The sequence below is a fragment of the Myodes glareolus genome, chromosome 17 (assembly GCF_982192425.1).
Source record: "Myodes glareolus chromosome 17, mMyoGla1.1, whole genome shotgun sequence".
NCBI classification, from domain to species: Eukaryota; Metazoa; Chordata; class Mammalia; order Rodentia; family Cricetidae; genus Myodes; species Myodes glareolus.
Window position 1 is genome coordinate 51,522,837 of NC_142042.1, and position 16,003 is coordinate 51,538,839.

Consider the following 16,003-nt stretch of genomic DNA (forward strand, 5'->3'; position numbering starts at 1 on the left):
TAGCTGCACTTAGGTCTAGAGACTTCAGGATGCCACCTACAATCATTTTAGGGAAACTCCCATCTCCCACTTGATGATGGCCTGCTTTGAATAAATTCTAACTTGCTTCCCAGGGGAACCTCTTCTCAGAATCTATGTTGTAGTGGGCACTAAGCCATACCTAAGGAGAAAGTTCTGGAGACTGGCATGTTGCATTAAGACCACAGAGATGGGCAAGGGGATGGCTCCAGTGGTAAATAGGCTTAACATAAGCCTGACAACCCAAGTTTGAGCAAAGAACTCACAGAAAGAGCCTGCATGTATGCATGTGGCCCATGTGTGCGCCTGGTGCCCAGAAGTCAGAAGAAGGTTATTGGATAGCCTGGTGCTGGAATTAGAAACAGTTTTAAGTCTGTTTCTGAGAACAAAATCCTATTCTTTAGAAGATGACCATTTCTTTTAATTGCTAACCCATCCTTCCAGCCCCTATAAAAATAGTTTTAAACTAATGTTTTACTTTTTCATCATCTTCTTGAGGAGCAAGTAAGTGAGGGTGTTCCTATAAAATAAAATAAAATAAAATTTTCCAAACAGAAAATGTCCTTGGAAATCCACTTTCTTTCTCTCCCTCACAGCTTCCCTTGAGGATTGTAGGAAACCTTTCTAGAAGAGATAGATTTTGGCTCTGGTCCCCAATGATGTGGGTGGGTGCTCGTGTTAGAGAAGGAAACTCATAATCTACAAAGAGAAACATCTCTGCAGACTAGACTCAAAACTGTTTCCAAAACCAGCAATGGAGAGATTTCACCTTGAAAGAAAGAAGCTGACAATTGGATTGTTGACAACACTTTAAGAATCTCAGCGTGAGCTGCAGAAATCACTCAGAAGTTAGAAGTACTTACTGGTCTTGTACAGCCCAAGAATTGGGTTTGTAGCACCCATGCCAGGCAATTTAGAACCGCCTAGAACTCTGATCCCAAGAAGTCAATGCCCTCTTCTGGCCTCCACAGGCACGTGAATGTGTGGGGCTCACACGCATATACCATAAAGAAAAATAAAATAATTGCAGAGACCACAGGAAAATTCTTATGCTTCCAGTTTATTTGACAGAAAGGAAATTGCCCTATGTTAGCTTTGGTGCCAGCTTAGCCCCACAAAAACCCCTGAAGTGGCTTCTGTCATATCATATAGAAGAAAAAGCAAGGGTTTTCCCCTAGGATTTGCCACCAAGAGAGTTCATGGTCTTTGATCCATAACAGTGTGTCCTGAATTTTCTTTTTCTTAAGAGAGATTTGTTAGAAGGGTTGTTGAGTTGACAAAGGAGAGTTCCCATCAGTAATAGTGAAGCCATTTTCAAAAGAGAAAGGAGTATATCCTGGGGACAGGGTGATGGAGCTGGAGGGCAGCATCCTGTTCTCTACTTCTACACAAGGACCAATTCACCCATCCTGGGAATAAGTTTCCACCTCAGTAATCAAATTCTCCCACTTTAGAGTTGTATTCTGCCTATTGGGGGTAACTGACATCTCTCTAGGGGGAACAGTGACCCTTTCAAGGGCCACAGTCTTCTCCCTAGAAGTTTCCTCCTCAATGGGAGTCATAGTCTGAAGATGGGCAAGAGTTGTAACCATCTCTGCAGAGGTCACAGACTGATTGCCCACTGTGGCCATGGTCTCTCCCCCAGGGGTCACAGACTGATTGCCCACTGTGACCGTGGTCTCTCCCCCAGGGGTCACAGACTGAGTGCCCACTGTGGCCGTGGTCTCTCCCTCAGAGATCACAGACTGATTGCCCACTGTGGCCATGGTCTCTCCCCCAGGGGTCACAGACTGATTGCTCACTGTGGCCGTGGTCTCTCCCTCAGAGGTCACAGACTGATTGCCCACTGTGACCGTGGTCTCTCCCCCAGGGGTCACAGACTGATTACCCACTGTGGCCGTGATCTCTCCCCTAGGGGTCACAGACTGATTACCCACTGTGACCGTGGTCCCTCCCCCTGGTGTCTGTGTCTGGACTGTCACTGTCATCTCAGTGATGGTCTCAGACAGAAGGTCCAGTGAGGTTGTAGCGTTTGCCCCGGGAGCCATGGTGTTACTTTCTAGAGCTACAGTATGTGTTGCAGGAGACATTGTTCTCCCAGGGGTCACGAATCCACCATTGGGGATTGTAGTCACATTTTCATACTTTCCGTGGCCCTCAGCAGCCATAGCCTCTCCTCCTGGTGGCAGAATCTTTACAGCCTCAGTGGTCAACTCCGTCACAGGCAGACCCTCAGAGCCAGGTCCTGAGGAATTCACAGGCGATGTAAACCAAAATTGTGGCAAAGGGGTTGAGTTCAACTCTAGAGAAAAAATTATCAGAAAAAAAAAGGGTAAGATTTCTACCTCTCCTTTCCTTTATCAATTCCCAACAACTCTAAAGCCACTCCAAAGCTGAAAAATCTGGTCCAAAAATCTAGCATTGAAGAATTTCAAGATTTACTTCCCAGAGGGAAGAGATAAAAATCCCACCACACTGAAGACCTGTTCCTTTACCCTGAAGTGTTAGCATAGACCCAAACTGTGGGCCTTATATGGATTTGCTGCATTTCTGGTGATAACTCATGATAACCTAAGGTGATAACCCTTAGGTCCCTATGTTTACACCCTCACTTTAATCTCTCTGGGTACCTCTAGCCAGACCCATTGTTCAAGGCCTAATTTGTTGTTAGAACACCTCAAAGAGAGGCCGTCCATAGCCACATTGGAGGAGGCATCAGAAACAAAGCTGAGGCCTGGAGACTCCAGACCACAAGTGGCAAACCATTGGATTAGAACCCGTGTAAGTGCTTGGCCTGGCTGAGTTTCAGCCCTGAATCTCTAAAGGAGTGCAGATCTTATATTCAATGTTCCAAATGCCAGTGCAGCTGCTATCAACAGGTGTGTGTGTGTGTTTGTGTGTGTGTGTGCGTGTGCGCTCATGTGTGTTCAAGAAATGAGAAGAAAAACTAGAAATGAACGCTAACTAAAAAACAGTATGTTGTTCAACCATTATCTCATTTAGTTTGTCAAAATGTCCCGCGTCTGGGATTATCTCACTTTCAGATGAGGCAAAGAAAAATCAAAGAGGTCAGATTTGGTTGACATTAAAGTTTGCTGTCTTCCTTCAATGTCACGTCAAAGAAGTTACACCCAGCAGAATAGACCCACCAGTGTCTGGTCTGCCACTTAGAACCCTGCCTTCCAGGTCCTAGTTACTTACCTGCCTGTACCAAGAGCTCATTCAATATATGGACAAGGGGGAAAGGGCCATTGCCACAGAAAGTGCCGCTGACGTCATCCATGTCCAGTGTCCACACCATGGCACCCCCAAAATGTTCCTTTTTCACGAACATTGCCTATAAAAGTAATAATCAATTACTAACTACCCTCCAGTCTGGGTATAGGGAGAGCAACAGAAGAAGGCAATGAAGGAGGACGTTTATGAAAAGAATCACCTCTATTTCTCATTAGCTATGGGATATTAAAATTTTATATGACTCTTATCTTCCTTGATCACCTCATTCAAGAAAAACAGTGTTTCCAATATTTTTAAGACCAAAAGAATGACTACACACAACAACATGAATGTATTTTGAAGATACTATATAGTAAGTAAAATAATCAGACAAAAGAAAAATGATGGAATCGATGTGATTTCACTTATTGTGCTAAGTATTTAAATCGGTCGACTCACAGAGGCAGGAAGTAGAATAGTCATTGCCAGGTGCCGTGGAGGGGGAGGAAGGGAGTTAATGTTTATGGGTTCAGAGTTTGAATTGGGGGAGATGGAGGGGCTGTAAAGACGAACAGTAAGAGAGTCAAACGACATGTGAGCCCATTTAATGGCACTGACTTGTGGGTTTCAACATGGCTAAAACGCAGGGAAGGCATGCCGGTTCATGCTCAGAATCTCAGCACTCAGCAGCAGGAAATGCAGTTCAAAAGTCGTGGTTACCTAGTGAGTGCCTACGTGCGACCCTGTCTCAACACTCCCAGCCATTAAACAATAGGTAAAATGGTAAACCTTATGTTTTATGTACATAGGAATACTCTTTCGCTTTAGCAGGCACATAGCTAACGTTTCCTAATGTTAGCTACTGTTTCCATATCCCTTGCCTGCTACCATCGTTATCATCAAACTGAACTACGAGATCATTTTATCTTTTAAAATCTTCCATATATTTAATGCTACAGGGCTGCTGAAAAGTAACCATGAAACAGATGCCGTGCACCCTTTATACAGATGAGAGGATCAAAAGGCTATCCTCCATGACTTTTAAAGTTTAGCTACAACTAAATGGCAGGGTTTGCACTCAATTTCCGGACCTGTTGTTATTTTGCTGGTGCTCTCTGGTAGAAACAAACAAACAAGTCCCCAAAGATTCTATCCTATTTAAATATCTGTGTGACATTGCGGAGCCATTTTGCTCTTTTGTGGGATTTATTTACCAGAAATGTAAAATACAAGAAAGTCGGTGAAGCGTAACTATTAGTCTGAAGCTCCAAGGGTTCTAGAAGCACATCCTACCTACAAGCTATAAGTTTCCTTGGACCAGAGAACAAACTATTCATAGTGAAATGAGAAGCCAGAACCACATCTTGAATTGGCTCCCTACCCTAGTTCCCCTGCCTCTGCGGGTTTGCCCTTTTAAATACTTAGCACAATAAGTGGAATCATACAGAATTTATCAGTTTTCTTTTGGCTGATTATTCTACTTAGCATAATAGCTTCAAAATCTCATTCACATTGTAGTGTACAGGCATTCTTTTGGATCTAAAAATATTGGCAATATTATTTATTTTTCTTGAATAAAGTGGCCAAGGAAGATAAGAGTCATATAAAATTTCTAAGATTCTGTAGCTAATGAGAAGTAGAGGCTAGAGGCCAATGCAGCTTATAGTCATAAATGTCCTCTCTTCATTGCCTAGTGTGAGGGGCTGGAGAGATAGCTCAACTCTTAAGACCACTTATGGCTCTTACAGAGGACCCAGGTTTGCCACATACATACACAGTGGCTCATAATTATCTGTGATTCCAGTTTCAGGGGAAACAACACCCTCTTCTAACTAGTAATCAAGTAATCAAGTAATCTAGTAATCTAGTAATCAAGAGCACTAAACATGCTAGTGGTACACACACATACAGGCAGGAAAAACATTCGTATCCATAAAATAAACCAATCTGTAAAACTTTCAGGCACTGTGACCAACTGATGCTCTCCTGGCTGTGCATGAGGTTTGGACCACAGAGCAGGCTGGACATTGTGAAATTTGGGGCTTAGACAGAAGGGCTAAACTGCCTGTCTTCCCTCTCCACTGGAATGAACAGTCCAGACTGTTTCTGTGTCGACACTGGGGTGCTGATGAGGGAGGGGAGGGAATGGTCTTTGAGCACAGGCAAGTGGCTCTGGAAGAATGTGGAAAGATGGCTATCCACTTTAGCATAATTCGCCTGCTTCCTTTGCTAACTCGCCTGCCCTAGGCAGGAGCTAAAATATTTAAAGTAATTGTGTCTCAATAATGACCCCCAAGGTTTCTTTCGGCTCTGATACACTCACAAAATGTTTTAATCATCCCCTCACCAGGTTCATGTCCTCTATGTAGCTCTAGCTCAGCAAGACACAGTAATGCCCATCATTTAAGTTCACTCTCTGTTACTGGTCCCAGGGCCTCCCTGCAACACATGTAGGAGCAGATGAGATCGTCTGCCTAATGTTCTGAGACCATATATTTAGCTCATCTGATTGGATGTTTCTATTGAGTCTTCTTTTCTATGTCTTCCATTCCCAAATTAGAGTAAGGTCCCAGTAGCTGGAAGCCTTGCTTTCTACTTGAGTTGTGCATAGAAGAAATACACAATGAAATATCATTAATGTCCCGTTATCTCTAGTGCTTTTTACCCCAAACTGCCCCCCAAAGGGCAGCCAATATCTACCACTCCCATTGTGTACATCAGAACTATGAGTTCTCTCTACTCCTAAGACCCAGTATCCAGCAGTTGTCAAGACTCACAATCCAACTCTCCTCCAAGGTCCAGACCCTCATTATCTTATTCCTAGACCTTTCCTTGTCTCTTAGAGTTTCCAAAATTACAAATATTTATAGCAAGGTCCCAAGTGAAAACACACTAAAAGTAGACTTTTTGAAATACCTACCGAATATAAGCTCAACCAAGAATTTCTATTTATTAAATCTTTCAGAATTATCAAAGCAAAGGAAGGTTTAAGAACATCTGGACAATGAAGCTTCTGCTTGAATTCATGATCACAAAAACCTGTCTAACTCGGAGCTGAGGAGATGGTTGGTTGGGGGGAAAAAAAACCCTCTGCTGTGTAATCTTGAGAACCTGAGTTCATTCCCCAGGACCCACATTTAAAATGTGTTCTTGTATCCCAAAGTCGGGGAGGTAGAGACAGGAAGAGTCCTGGGGCTTGCTAACCAAGCAGTCTAGTTGAATCTGTGAATTCCAGTTCACAAAAAAGATAAGGTGAGTAGAAATTAAGAAAGATGACTGAAGCTGGGTGGTGGTGGTGCATGCCTTTAATCCCAGAACTCAGGAGGCAGAGGCAGGTGAATCTCTGTGAGTTCGAGGCCAGCCTGATCTACAAGAACTAGTTCCAGGACAGGCTCCAAAGCTACAGAGAAACCCTGTCTCAAAAAAACCAAAATAGAAAAAAAAGAAAAAAAGAGAGACACCTGACATCTGTACCTCTCACCTCCACATGCACATGCACACACACACACACACACACACACACACACACCACCTGTCAGACTTGACTTAATTTATACCACTTACCCTGGGGAAAGGGATGGTCAATTAGGCTCCAAGTTTTCAAACTGAAAGTCATATACCAAGTCAGATATTCCCACTGAAGGATTAAACTCTCACCAGTATTTTAGACTCTCCATAGAAATACCCTGCCTCACCCAAATTCTACTTTAAATCTGTGAGAAGATGTCGCTCAAAATTCACCATTTCTTCCTGCTCCCTCCTACCTCGGGAAGCCTTTCTTCATTCCCGGCGCCTATCAGTAACATCCATGGATACCTGGTGTACTATAAACCCTGTCTGCACACATGTGCACACACACATACACACACAGTATACAGGAGAGTCCCATCAAAGCTAATGAGAATCTGAATACTGGAACTGGAAAGAACAAGCATCTCACCTTGTAACTGAAGCTGATGGCGTCATCGTAGCCAACCCACTCCTGCCCCTGGTAGGCATAGGGGACATACTGATAATCAATCCAGTGCTTTTCTGCGCTCTGAATAAAGGAACAAACCTGCCAGGAGAACACAGGTAAGATCCATGAAATACATTGAAGAGAAGCACCAGGAGACTCAGTTGCTCCTTGTCTCAGGAGAAAGGATCCAGGGGAAACCTTTCCCAGGGAGAGAGCGAGCAAACTGTTCACAGAGGGATTCCTCTACATACTATGTCCCTTCTGTTATATGGCCCTTCCTTTAGTGTCCATGGTTTACACACACACACACACACACACACACACACACACACACACACACGCACACACAAGGTAGAAAAGTGACTGGCATTCACCAGAAACAAAGTAAGTCTGGTAAATAACACCAGTGCCACAACACTAAGACGAATAAACCTGGCCAGTGACCAGGACCGCATCTCTTCGGCTGTCTTCAGAAATAAGTTTCTCTTAGTTGTTTAGAGCTCAGAACCAGCTGCCCCATCTAGGTAGCTATCTCACTAGTACCTCTAATGCTCTTGAAGGCAGAGTAGACTAGGTTGTTGGAACCCACCACACTCTTGAGTGCCCACTGAAATCCCAGCATTGTGCTAGAAACCAAATGTTGCAGAGACATAGAAGTGGTCAAGTTCTGCTGTAGAAGGTAATATCTAAGTCACTCTTCGTGAGGTTTTTGTGGTTGTTGTTGCTGGTGGTTAAGTTGTTTGTACTTGAAACAAACAACTTGTTTGTTCAGTTGTTTGTACTTGAAGTTGTTTGTCGGTTGTTCAGTTGGTTGTACTTGAAAGGTTTTGTGTGCTGAAGTTTCCATAATCTATCAAGCCCTCAAAAAAACATTCATTCAACTGTGATACCATGCACAGCCATGCTCCATGAGATTAGCAGGAAAATAGCTAGCTCCAGTGATCCAGTGGGGAGCAGAGCTTAGAGGCCCACGCAGCAGCTCCACTCCTCCCTAAAGGAGGGCAATAACTCTTCAACTGCCGTCCTCTACTTACCCCCAAAATTCTTATGTGTATATGTGTGTGTGTGTGTGTGTGTGTGTGTGTGTGTGTGTGTGTGTGTGTGTGTTTAAAAGGCCTGCACTTTATTTAGGCCATAGACCAATTTACCTATGTAACATTTAAGATTTTCCTTTCCATCCATATTCTCCCTGGCCTCTTATCTCTCACAAAGGATTCCACAACCCCAACTGAAAAAAATTTTTCAGTGAATTTCCCTTGTCTGGAAAAAATAACCCGTCTCTTGCCCTGTCTCTAGCCCTCACCCACTATTGCTCTTGCTCCAGCTTGAGGGAGGAGTCCCAACTACTAGACCGAGGTCTCTAATTCCATCACCTCATAGTAAGCCAGGAAGCCAGCCTGCTTGGTATACTTCCCAGGAGATGCTGGTCCCGTTGAGGCAGCCTGCAATCCATGCTTAGATGCACTGAGGAGGTGAAAGGTACGTCCATAGGTGGGAAAGCCCATGAGTAGTTTATCTGCAGGTGCCCCAAGATTTCTCCAGTAATTCATAGCATATGCCTGTAGGTGGGAAGAAGATAACCTCACCAGCTGCCTGGGCTCAAGGATGAAAATCTAGATCCCCTGAGGTCTTCCCTTACCGAAGATTTGGAGTCTTCAGGAAGAGAGAACAGAGGACTGTTGTGTCCTGTAAACTTTTCCCAACTTCCGTGTAAGTCATAAGACAAGACACTAATGAAATCCAGACGTCTGTAAAGAACAGAGGAGCAGATAAGGATGTCAGGCTAACTAAACTACCCAGTTCAGATCATCGCAGCCCTATTCAACTAAACAGCTGTAAGCCAGTCATCAAAGGTTCTTGCTCTCGTGCACCTGCCCAGGTTCAGCAAGCCACCTTGGGATGCAATGAATTGCTGGCTAGGGATAGCTGCACACCAAGCTTTGTGCATCCTGAGAGGATAGGTGGAGGTGGAAAGAGCTCAGACAAGGAAGTGAATACATGCAGGCCTGACAGAGTGCGGGCAGAGGCTTGAATAAACTGTCAGGAATCGAACCACAGTGCCATCCCATAAGAGGAAAACAGATGTATGCCAAAGAACCACTGACGCCCACTCTCCCAGAATGCTTTCATAATCATAATGGCCAAATGTTACCTGAGTATGTATCATGCCAGAATGTAAGGGCTTATGCTGGTTATCTAATTAAATCTGATGAATGTCATAAATAGACTCGTCCTCGCTGTCTGTCTGCTTGCCTGTCTGTCTGTCTTTCATAGCAGTGTCTTTTTTTTTTTAGTTTTTTGTTGTTTTTTTGTTTTGTTTTGTTTTGTTTTTCGAGACAGGTTTTCTCTGTAGTTTTTGGAGCCTATCCTGGCCTGGAACTAGCTCTTGTAGACCAGGCTGGGCTCGAACTCACAGAGATCCACCTATCTCTGCCTCCAGAGTACTGGGACTAAAGGCATGTGCCACGACCGTCCAACTGGCAATGTCTTATTATATAACCCATGCTGATCTAGAACTGACTATGTACTAATCTACACTAATCTCAAACTCGTGATCCTCCTTCCTCTACCTCCCTGATGCTATGATTATAGATGAGTATATAATATCATATAAAACCAACATTTTACATTTTAAAGATAAATAATTGGGAACTCATATTAACAAAATTTTTGAAAGTCACCCAGAAAGGTAAAGGCGGCGCTCTCTCACTGTTACCTGGCAACACAATGAGCATTAATAAGCTTTCTCCCCTGTTGGGTCCTCTTTTCCTCCCATGTGAAAACACCCTCCCTCCTGCTATTACACAGGGACAGCATGTCCTCTCTTTCTCCGCATGAACCTTGGTTTCTTTATCTTTAATACTTGATTGTGAGTCAAGAAAATGAGTTCAGAGCCAGCATGTCTAGAACTATTTATAACCTACCTATTTCTTGTCTGCTTTTTTTAACTTTTGCAAAAAGATCTCGTCTGAAATGTGAGTCCAGCTGGGCATTCCTGTGTTGTTTTCCATGGCATTGCATGCTACTCACCTGCCCTCTGACACTATCGTCTATTGCATGTTATATGTCTATTCGTGTGCTCAGCGGAGGAAGAGGCCAGGCCATGGCATTTGCCACCTATGAGTTCCAGCAATGGGCCCTGAAGAAGACTCTACCTTGGTAATGGTGTTATAAGTCAGCAGTACAAAACCCAGTTCTGAGTTTTTGGATAAAAGCCCAGGAATGGGTAGCATATCACTCCTATCCTAACCTCACAAGCTCCTCACTCCACCCCTCAGCTTACCCCAGAACCTCACCAACATGGGGACAGCAAACGGAGGCTGTCGGACAATCCTCTAGTCACTTTGGAGCAACATCCACTCACCTTCCTAAAAAGCGCACATCATAAGACGTCTGAATGATGTATGGGACACCAGACACAGCAGCCGACAGCAGCAGCCTTGGACGCTGGGTGAGCAGTGCCTCCTTCTCAAAGGCAAACTGGAGCTCCTGGAGGGGGGAGAAATAGAGACAGAGAGAGAGAGACAGAGACAGAGAGACAGACAGACACACACAGAGAGAGAGGCCACATGCAGAAATTGTTTACACTCTTTAAGTCAGGCCTGCTTCAGAAAGAGAACACAGACTATGTGAAGACAGACAGTATACCAACTTGATACTTGAGTTAACACAGGGAAAGAGAGCAGGCTGGGAACAAGGCCTGGGAGCTCCAGAGAGAAAGTGTCCCTTAGGCTACAGAGCTGGGGCAAGATCCAGAGGAAGACAGAAACAGCCACAGGGCAACCACTCTACAACAGTGTGACTCAGCATGTCCAGGGAATGTCTGTAGAAGAATATTCTGTTCCTTTCCTCTGTCCCAAACTTGTGTTATCTAACACTTACTGACCCCAAATGAAAAATAAAACCATTTTCTTATTGGCCTTACTTCAACTAAGAAGAGAAAATTCCACCGGTCATTCATGGGACTGCCTCGTAGTCCAGGATACAAGAAAAAGAGATCAAGCCCATCAAAGCCATGTGTTCTCAGGAAGGATATAACAGAATCAATAAACTCTTCACGGCTGGCAATTGTGGCTAGCATAGAGGTGAACCTGCAGGAAGACCAGGGAAAGGCAAAGAACACTGTCTTCAAAATCAGTGATCTCTGAGGCCCTAGAAAGGTCCCCGTCTCATGGCTTAAACTGTCACAAGAAGCAAGTGCTCGCAAGAAGAATTCCCACCCTTGGCCCTTTTATACTTTGGCTTTATTTGATTTTTTTTGTTTGTTTTTTTTTCCATAGCAAAACACTTAAGAGTAATTCTTGCTTATCAGAGCTGAACTTTAAGCAAATCCAGATTAACCTTGTGAAAAGTGATTATAAAATAACTAGACCTAGAAATAACTGGACCTGGATTCCATTGTCTATCAGCCACCACTCAGCCAGGCCCTCTTGAGGGGCAAGGACACCTGGAAGAAGCCTTGCAAGTTCCTCAATACTTGTGACTCTTACTTTCTTTTCCTAACAATTTAAAATACAGCCATTTCACAAGAAATCACTCATACATACATATATGCATGCGTGCATACATGAATTCATGAATACATGTGGCATCTCATTTGACTTTAGGTTCACAACAAGTCAAAGAAACAGAGATGAGGCCTGGGGTTGGACAGAGCTAGTTGTTAAACACCTCACACCTGGAATCCTCCATCCCACCTGGGGGTCCCAGGCTATCAGGTCTCTCTCCAAGGCTGAAAGGCAGGCTCTGCCCCAGACCTTAGCTAGGAAGCAAGGAAACTTCCTTCTGAGAATATGAAGGTTGTTTGTCATTCCCCTAGTGTATCTTGGATGGGGCCACTAACAAAAGCAGCCACTGCATGAAGGATGCCTGAATCCCTGCAATAGCACCAACATATCCTGTGTTGCTTCTTTATCGTTAACACAGTCAGCTCCATGCACAGAGTGGGAAAGCCCAGGGCCTGTGACGTTTGGGGGTTACTCTTCTTGTCCTATATAAAACTTTCTTCAGAAACAAAGGCGCTGCCTCCAACAAAAACAACTAAAGATTTATTTGTGCATGTCCCATTTTACCTGTTACTCATTTCTGGTCCTAAGTTTCACATCTGTTGCCTATTTTCCTTGGTATTTTTTCCCGATGGATTTGTATCTCCAAGTGGTCTTGTGTTTTGTTTTGTTTTGGGTGTGTTTTCAGATGGTACCAAGGTCAGACCCAGGGTCTTGTCTTATTGTGGCCATGTTCTCTGCCACTGTGCCGCACTCCCAGTGTTAATGCACCATATTGTCCATATTGCCTGTCATGTTCTCCTGCCCCTCTTCTCATATCCAAGCTGGCTTTCAGACACACACACACACACACACACACACACACACACACACACACACACACCATTATTCTCACTTCCAGCTCATCTTGTTCTACCTCCCAGAGAGAAGACAGTGGCAGAGCAGCTCACCGTGATGTGCCGAAGTTCCAGCCTCCGATGGACAGCAGTGTTTTAAGGGCCCTGTTCCTGGGATGTGGGGGAGAGAGTGGGTAAGTAGGTCCTTACTCTAGAGGCAGCAGCAGTCACTGCTCTTCTTTCTGCTGTGCATTGGAAAAACAGTGGGAAAAGGAGCAAGGGACATGAGAAGAATAGGAGAGAGCATAGGGAGGGGACCACAGAAGTAAAGGAAAGGGAGATGAATAATCACTCCAAAGACCCTTACAGCTCTGCGCACCAAGACTACAAAGTGCCCCAAGCTCCCTCACTTCCCAATAACATTTTCAGAAAAGAGTCTAAAATCTCTCGTCACTCATTTTCCCATTCACTGAGCAATGACGATGTGCCTTTGGCTGAAATACAACAGCAAACACATAGACAAGCACCCCACGCCTCTTTCAAGCACCTAACCCCTCAAAGGGGGAGCCAGAGTTTACCAGGAGAAAGGAGTGTGAAGCCATCCACGGACAGGCAACACTAACTACCAAGTCATCAAGGCAAGAAGCAGCTCAGGGGGATGGTCAACAGAGAGCTCTTAGTTAGTGCTCAGATCTCCACTTGAAAGAAAAGTAGGATTAGGAAGACCAGGGAAGCTTAAGGTTAATAAGAGAAATGGGCTGAATTTTTCTCTAGCTCTAAAATCCAAGACCCTAACATACCTCTCCTTGAGTTTGTTGAACTCTGGGTAGAGAATTTTCTCATCCTGGAGATTATTGGCAACAATCTGATTGTTGTTCATTGAGGCAAAGGCAAATATCAGGTGTGTACAAAGGAAGGGGTTCAGATCACGGGGCATGACGGAGGCGGGGCCTGGTCGACTGTGAGCCCAATTGGTGAAATAACATACCAGCTTGTAGGCAGTACCTGGCAAGGACACCAAGTATTAGCAGAGATCATGGGGCAAGGAGGGAGCTCAGCTTCTGGAGGGTAGAGAAAGCACAGCCAAAGAGACCAGGTCACTGTAACAGTCTCCATCCCTCCCACATACATCAACACCTCCTACACATGCCCCTAAAACCCTTGTCTTCGCTGCTGGGAGAAGAGAGAAGCCCTTATCAGTCTAGAGCCGGGGACCTATTGAGCCATACAAACAGCAAGTGACCAGCATCCTGTGCTGAATTCCATTGGATCAATAACCTCTGACCAAGGAGCCAAGACAGGCAGGGTCCAGGAAACACTGAAGGGAGAAGATTTCCTAGCCAGAGAATCTCCCTGGCTATGGAGGAGAGAAGGTGGTTTCCTTACCATCATTGTGTTTCATCAGAAGAACCAGCCCTGCAGGAAATGAAAAAATTCATGGACACATGCAGTGTGGCATGCTTCTGCACACCCTCCGATATGCAAGTGACCCCTCCAGCTCAGCACCATATACACATGCAGATGCACCAATGGTGACACACATCAGTCACTGGTTTCCTCTCCTTCCAAGTTAACAGTGGAGCTAGTCTAAGCCTCTTTCCTAGTAGCTATCACATGTACCTGCACACACTCTGCATAGAGACGATAGCAGAAGTCCTGCTAAAGCGCTCAGCCAGCGGTTCTCAATCTTGGCTATAAATTCAAAAGTACTCATATCAAAGCCCTCTCCTCAGAAATTCGGAATAAACTGGTCCAAGACAAAGCCCAGGCAAGAAAACAACTTGGTTGGAGAACTGCTTCTCTGGCCCTTCCCCTCTTAGTGCCTCTTGATTCTTTGTTATGTCTGTCTCATATTTGTTAATCCAGACTCTCTGAGTCCCAGACTGCTCTACTGGGCACCAGAGAAATGACAAACTGGCATCTCCTGAACTTTGTGGCATTGCTAGGATCCGGCATACTCACCAGCCAACAGCAGCAGCCTCCCCATCTCAACTGTCTGGCAGCTACGGGGATGGAGCTCAAGCCCCTTTAATAGGAGCCGGCCTATGTGCAGCATGGGGAGAGCCCAACTACCCATACATTCCATGCCAGAAACGATGACTCAAGAGTCACAATGACCTCAGAAATACTTGTGCTCCCTCTTCAGAATAGCCAGAGTTCTCAGGGCCAACAAAGCCACATCCCTGGCCTGACACGATCAGAGAGTCAGTGTTCACCACAGACTATAACAAAGACAAGGGCAGTGATCCTGAGCCTTGTGTAACAATTGGCCCCATTGCCTGGTATTCCGTTCCCCACAGCTGAGGTAGAGGAGAAACACTGCATGATGGGGTATGTCCACAAAGAAAGCAGTGTATCATGAAGCGTCAAAGCCTCAGTTTGGATTTAGACTTAAGAGCCAAGGTAGCAATCATTTAGAAGCTTTATAGTTTTGGATGAATTACTGAGCCCCTGAAGTTTCCACACATAAAGAAAACCTGAAGTAAATAGCTCATTCTTACCTCCCAGGAATATATAGGGGCAGAAGTGATAGTGTGAAAATTGTGGTTTGCATAAACTAAAAGCATAGTTGACTACAGATGTTATTAGGAAGTTGGGCAAAAGAGCAGGATGCTCAAACCCATACACTGACACTCACCAGACAGCTCATGTCAACAGGTAAACACTCTAAAACAGCGTGTTCTCTGCATAATACAAGGAGTTCAGACCCAGTGTCAAATGTGCGAAGAATTATCGCACTATCCTTCTCCTCTGACCTTTTGTTGTTGGCTGACATGAAACCTTGTGGTCAGGAGGGGACAGCATGTGGTATGGTAGGGGACAGCAGTCCTGAGCAGCAGCTCTTGGCTGTCCTCATAGAAATGGGCCTGGAGCTGATAGACCCATTACTTTCTCAGCGGGAAAACAAAAAGAACCCTGAAACTTTGTAAGAAAATATTTGGGCAAGTGTATGAGGCAACCATGAGAATGGGACCTGAGCCTCAGGGATAGGAATACGATTATGGACACCCAGGAGCCAATTTTAAAGAAATGCAACAACAATGCAAAAATTTTTTTAAGTCTGTACATCAAATGTTGCTTTGATCCATCCGATTTCTTTCCCTTTCTCTGTTCCAGATGGTCTCAGACTGTGTGCCCTCTGAGACAGATTCTGCTGTGTATGCATAGGAGATGCTAAGCCGTTCTCAATGGGATGGATTCAGAGAAATCACAGTGCCCAGTGATCAAGTCTGCTGAACATTTGTCCTTCATTTATGAGATGAATAAACACGAAACTCTTAATTTTTAAACCAGGAGTGTGTGTTTGGAAAGCAACAGATTGCAGTGAGAAAGCATGGACTTTATTATCAGACTCCAGGGCCCCTTCCTTCCTGCACTGTATCGTCCCTGGGGTCCCTTGCTTCACATAACTTCCACTCCTTGGGCTACTGCTAACCTAAATCAGAAGTTCAGCTCTAATGACCATGCTT

The 16,003-nt window shown here is 44.7% G+C and overlaps 1 protein-coding gene across 1 annotated transcript; it reads right to left on the reverse strand.

Annotated features, from left to right (window-relative positions):
• Nucleotides 1-1,062: 1,062 nt before the first annotated feature.
• Ovgp1 (oviductal glycoprotein 1) lies at nt 1,063-14,622 on the reverse strand. The gene is made up of 11 exons (XM_087897674.1): nt 14,496-14,622; nt 13,920-13,949; nt 13,334-13,538; nt 12,648-12,704; nt 11,118-11,283; nt 10,557-10,681; nt 8,832-8,940; nt 8,566-8,751; nt 7,175-7,291; nt 3,220-3,355; nt 1,063-2,320 (listed from the first exon to the last, which is right to left on the reverse strand). The coding sequence occupies exons 1-11, from the start codon at nt 14,617-14,619 to the stop codon at nt 1,419-1,421; spliced, it is 2,157 nt and encodes a 718-aa protein (XP_087753800.1). The 5' UTR covers nt 14,620-14,622; the 3' UTR covers nt 1,063-1,418.
• Nucleotides 14,623-16,003: the final 1,381 nt, after the last annotated feature.

Coding starts and splice junctions, on each gene's coding strand:
- Ovgp1 (XM_087897674.1), bottom strand. CDS start 14,619: ATGGAATGTATGGGTAGTTGGGCTCTCCCCATGCTGCACATAGGCCGG. Junction 10,682..11,117: donor ATTTTCTCTTCTTAGTTGAA/GTAAGGCCAATA, acceptor TCCCCCCTCCAG/GAGCTCCAGTTTGCCTTTGA. Junction 3,356..7,174: donor CCATCAGCTTCAGTTACAAG/GTGAGATGCTTG, acceptor TTACTTTTATAG/GCAATGTTCGTGAAAAAGGA.